Consider the following 5,455-nt stretch of genomic DNA (forward strand, 5'->3'; position numbering starts at 1 on the left):
TTTAATATATTTACAGTAGGAAATTTACAAAATATCTTCATGGAACATGATCTTTACTTAATATCCTAATGATTTTTGGCATAAAATAAAAATCAATAATTTTGACCCATACAATGTATTTTTGGCTATTGCTACAAATATCCCCCAGCGACTTAAGACTGCTTTTGTGCTCCAGGGACACATATTACCTTGGAATTTACTTAATATTTAATTTGATAAGTATATAAAAATGTTTTAAAAAATGATAGATAGATAGATATATATTTTTTTTTTTTGTTGAATTATGTTTAATGTAAGTTGAAGGATATTACTTTCAAATTTCAATAAATGCATGATGGTTCAAAAGCCAACGAGTATCTCAATATTGACCAAAATAATCGTGATTATTATTTTTGCCATAATTAAGCAGCCCTATTAACTAATTATTTAATTTGTTAATTACGAAACATGTACTTCTGGCTTTAAAATCTGACTGGATGAGCCACATTATAAAATTACAAAAAATTATTACACTAATGAACTGTATTAATTTATTATTATAATTACTATAGTAGTAAAATAAATTAATAAATAACAAAAAAAATAAATAATCATTTAAAGTGTTTTTTTTTTTACACTGAATTCTGTTTTTTTAAATTTTTTTTTTATTACTTTTGATTGAGTATGTGTCTATATATGTCATTGTAATTGAAGTGTTTGTCATGCCGGATTCATGGCTGCTGATTTCTCTGCAGGTCAGCGCGAACGGTAACGTCCTTTGCAGCGAGATCGTTGGCTCCATTAAGATGAGAGTGTTCCTCTCAGGAATGCCAGAGCTGCGTTTGGGTCTGAATGACAAGGTTCTGTTTGAGAACACCGGCCGTGAGTCTATTTCCTCAATTTTCTGTCCCCATACGGAACGAGTTTTATGCCTCTGATTTCATGTGGATTTGTTTTGAGCTCATCTGTATGCTGAAGTACTCCTGAGGTGTGGTGTTGTAGCCGTTTGTTCAGTCATATCTCTCTTCTTCAGGTGGTAAGAGTAAGTCAGTGGAGCTGGAGGATGTGAAGTTTCATCAGTGTGTGCGTCTGTCTCGATTTGAGAACGATCGAACAATCTCCTTCATCCCTCCGGACGGAGAGTTTGAGCTGATGTCCTACCGCCTCAACACACACGTGAGTGTCTAAGCTCATTCATACTTATATTTAAAAATAACAAATATACTCTTATACTTAATTATAATATAAATATAAATTATAATGTGTAAAAATATAATATAATATAGAAATACAAAGTGAAATGTAAATATAATACTGAAATAAAATTTAAAAAATAATTTATTTACGTAAGATTAAAAAATAAAAAAACTAACTTCAGTAAATTAATAAATTAAAAAATAAATAAATAAATAAATGAAAAGGAAATAATAAATTACAACTAAAGTTGTAAATTAAACCTAAATAATAATATTGTAAATTAATAATGTTTATTTATTTTAAAATAAATATCAAATTTAAAGATTAAGATAAAAAAAATTATAGAACTTATATTTTTTTATTAAAATAATTGTAAGTAAAATAATATAATCATATATTAAAAAAAACTAATAAAAAAGCTAAAACGACATAAAATTATTAAAAATAATAAACAAAAAATATAAACAAAAACTGAAAAGAAATATTACATTATAAAATGTTAATTCAAAAGAACACCATGTAAATTCTAGGGTAATATTGTTAACTACAACTATTAAAACATGTTTTTGATTGAAATAAAATATACTATAATAAAATATAATTTAAAAAAATATAAATAAATATACTGAAAATATTAATATTAGGTTAAAAATATAATATATAAATATATTATATATTATAAAAATACAAAGTATAATGTTAATATAATACTGAAATAAAATAAAATATAAATATTAGAATAAAAACGTAAAGTTCAGTTAATTGCCAGGGCAAATTTTCTAATTTTTGTTTAAAGTTAAAGCACTAAAATTGCTAACTAGAAATAAAATATATTAAAACTAAAGCTTAGTAAATTAAACCTAAATAATAATATTGTAAATAAATAATACATGTATTTATTTTAAAATAAATGTAAAATTTGGTGATTAATGTAACGATTAAGATAAAAAAAGATTAATAAAACTATTATTTTATTTATTAAAATAATTTAAATAAAATAATGTAATAATATAATAGCAATGACAATGGAAAAAGTACATGCAATTATGAAAATTTAACTAAAATTAATTCAAAATATGCTAATTCAAAATATTAATAAAAATTAATAATAGTATGTAAGTACTACTAAAATAACACTGGTCAATTTATACTTTTCGTATGCTGTTGCCTGGGGTTTGGTTCTGATGGGATTTGGTTTTCTGTGTGAACAGGTGAAGCCGCTGATCTGGATCGAGTCTGTGATCGAGAAGCATTCGCACAGCAGAATCGAGTATATGATCAAAGTGAGAACACCTCCATCCATGTGGACTTCAGTTTGATTTTATATGAGCATCTAAATTGACCCTCGTGTCTCGTCTGTTTTACCGTAGGCCAAGTCTCAGTTTAAGCGACGCTCCACTGCCAACAACGTGGAGATTCACATTCCAGTGCCGACCGACGCAGACACGCCCAAGTTTAAGACCACGGTGGGCAGCGTGAAGTGGGTGCCGGAGAACAGCGAGATTGTTTGGTCCATCAAATCCTTCCCTGTAAGAAAACGTCACTGTTCAATCATGATAATAAATCTACGAGCTAAAAGAGTGAAAGTAATGTTAGCAGAAGCTTACGAGTGTGTTCTCTCTGTTTCAGGGAGGGAAGGAGTACCTGATGAGGGCTCATTTCGGGCTGCCCAGCGTTGAGGCAGAGGACAAGGAGGGAAAACCACCAATCAGTGTCAAGTTTGAGATTCCTTATTTCACCACCTCTGGAATACAGGTAACTAACTGTTACTTTTAATACAAAGTGTTACTTTTTGGCTTGCAGTCCTACTTTTTTCATGTTTTATCTTCGGTTATGAGAGTGATCTAGTTTTGTTGCATTGCTTTCTTGCAATTTAGGCAGGGCAGCATTATTCTAATATTGTTTATATACCATTAGAGTTTTTATTAATAATTTGAATTGGCGTTCACTTTATTTTTTTAGTTTTACTTTGAATTTATTTACATTTTGGTAATTTTGTTATGGGAGTTTTTTTTTTTTTTTTTTACTAAAAACTACTATTTAGGTTTATTTTTATTTAAGTTTTTTTTTTTCATTTGAAACTTGAAATTTGAACTGAAATAAGTTTAGGTTTTCCATTTTAATATTTATTTTTTATTTTATTTCAGCTTTACTTCAATTAACCAAAATGTTTTAATAGTTTTAGTTCTAGTTTTAGTTAACATAATAATAACCCTGATGTAAACCAGCCTGACTAGGATTTGGGGAACGGAGAGGTTTTCAGTTGCATTTGTTAATAAATAGATTAAATAATATGTGACCCTGGACCACAAAAACCAGTCATAAGGGTACATTTTTTTAAATTGAGATTTATACATCATCTGAAAGCTTAAATATGCTTTCCATTGATGTGTGGTTTGTTAGGACGGGACAATATTTGGCCGAGATACAACTATTTGAAAACCTGGAATCTGAGGGTGCAAAAAAATCTAAATATTGAGAAAATTGCCTTTAAATTGGTCCAAATTAAGTTCTTAGCAATGCATATTACTAATCAAAAATTAAGTTTTAATATATTTACAGTAGGAAATTTACAAAATATCTTCATAACATGATCTTTACTTAATATCCTAATGATTTTTGGCATAAAAGAAAAATAATAATAATTTTGACCCATACAATGTATTTTTGGCTATTGCTACAAATATACCCCAGCGACTTAAGACTGCTTTTGTGCTCCAGGGTCACATATTTTACTTAAAAAGTAGCTCCTGTATTATGGTGTAAATTCAAAAAGCAAACATTTTACTTTCCAGCCGTAATGTTAAAGTAACATACTTCTAATGTATTACTCTAACTCTGCCTTTAGTAAAATTATTGAATCATAAATAAATCTGTACATGATGAGTATGTAAGAACTGTCTCAGTTTTCAGATGAGTCTGTCTTACCAGAGCAGATTTTTTTGTTGTCATCTTAATACCACTTCCTGTTTTTGACAAAAGGGGGCGCTGCTGACTGTTTATTTGATGGCTTTGTATTTTTTCCGGGTGCTGAACACCTGTTGCTCAGGCCATGGCAGATCTGATGTGTGCTTTTACCAATAGATGGTGCTATAAATCTGTACTTTTAAAGGATTTGTACACTGACAGGTTTGTTTTTTTTAAACATGTCTGCAGTGTTGAAACATTAAATTCAGAGGTTTTGAGCATACATTCCCCTTCGTTACTATTCTGTGATCAACTCTCAATTTCACAAAATAACATTTATTTATGAAAAGAAGCTGGAATCCCATTGACAGCAAGGGCTCTGCAATGCAATTAACATCACATATCTGCATGGAAGAGGAAAATATTAATAATAACTTTTTTATTTATTCTAATCAACATTACATTTTGACGTAATGTTGATTCAAATGTGAGCGATGTTGTCTTGTTGTGATGCTCTTTGGGAAACACTGGTCTTATGTGCACTTTTTCCACATTATCGCAACTCTGTGGTGGAATGGATTTAATTTACTTAATTTCTTGGGAATGTAAATGAGGCTGTGAGGGTTAGACGTTTGTCCAACTGATTTTATCTTTGCTGTTGATCGTTCTGCTGACAATTCCTGATGACAGAAGGCTCTGATAAACATGCTTTGTGAAAGTTCGATGTGCATTTGTCCCACACAGTCTCATTTTCACTCTTAAAAATGTCAAATTTGTAAATTTTACATTTACATTTAGTCTGCTAAATGACTAAATGTAAATGTAAAAATTTAAAAATGGCATCTACTCCAGTGTTGTTATCATTAACTATTAATAGAACTATTAAAAAAGGTTTTTGATAATAGAAATAAAGCTGAAATATCAAAGAATATATAAATATTAGATGAAAAATTTAAATGAGAAGTACTTTTATGTTGCTATAACAATTACTACAATTAAAAATGGAATAAAAATAAATTAAAGCTAAATAGAAATATTTACAAAAAGTAATGAAATAACAGAAACATCAAATTACTAAAACTTAAACTAATATTAAAATGAAAATTGAAAATATTAAAAAATAATAATATAATAAAGAATATAGCATATAAATAATACTAAAATAACACAAGTTCTATTGGTTGTTGGAACCAGAATATTCAATAAATCTGCTAGAGTTGTACTTTAAAAGTCATAAAATTTCTAACCTGTGTACACCCAAAAATAATAATTCTGTCATCATTTACTCACTCATGTCATTCCAAACCTCTATGATTGATTTCTTCTGCAGAACACAAAAGAAGATATTTTGAAAAAAAAAATAATAAAAAAA

The 5,455-nt window shown here is 28.5% G+C and overlaps 1 protein-coding gene across 1 annotated transcript in view; it reads left to right on the plus strand.

The window, feature by feature from the left end:
* LOC107687925 (AP-1 complex subunit mu-1-like) overlaps positions 1 to 5,455 on the plus strand; it is a 27,031-nt gene that overhangs the window by 7,920 nt on the left and 13,656 nt on the right. The window contains exons 6-10 of the mRNA XM_016485413.1: positions 735 to 861; positions 1,013 to 1,155; positions 2,388 to 2,459; positions 2,547 to 2,705; positions 2,806 to 2,931. Of these exons, the coding sequence (XP_016340899.1) occupies positions 735 to 861; positions 1,013 to 1,155; positions 2,388 to 2,459; positions 2,547 to 2,705; positions 2,806 to 2,931 (627 nt within the window). The remainder of the gene's footprint in view (positions 1 to 734; positions 862 to 1,012; positions 1,156 to 2,387; positions 2,460 to 2,546; positions 2,706 to 2,805; positions 2,932 to 5,455) is intronic.

The sequence above is a fragment of the Sinocyclocheilus anshuiensis genome, unplaced genomic scaffold (assembly GCF_001515605.1).
Source record: "Sinocyclocheilus anshuiensis isolate Anshui unplaced genomic scaffold, SAMN03320099.WGS_v1.1 scaffold293, whole genome shotgun sequence".
In the NCBI taxonomy this organism is placed as follows: Eukaryota; Metazoa; Chordata; class Actinopteri; order Cypriniformes; family Cyprinidae; genus Sinocyclocheilus; species Sinocyclocheilus anshuiensis.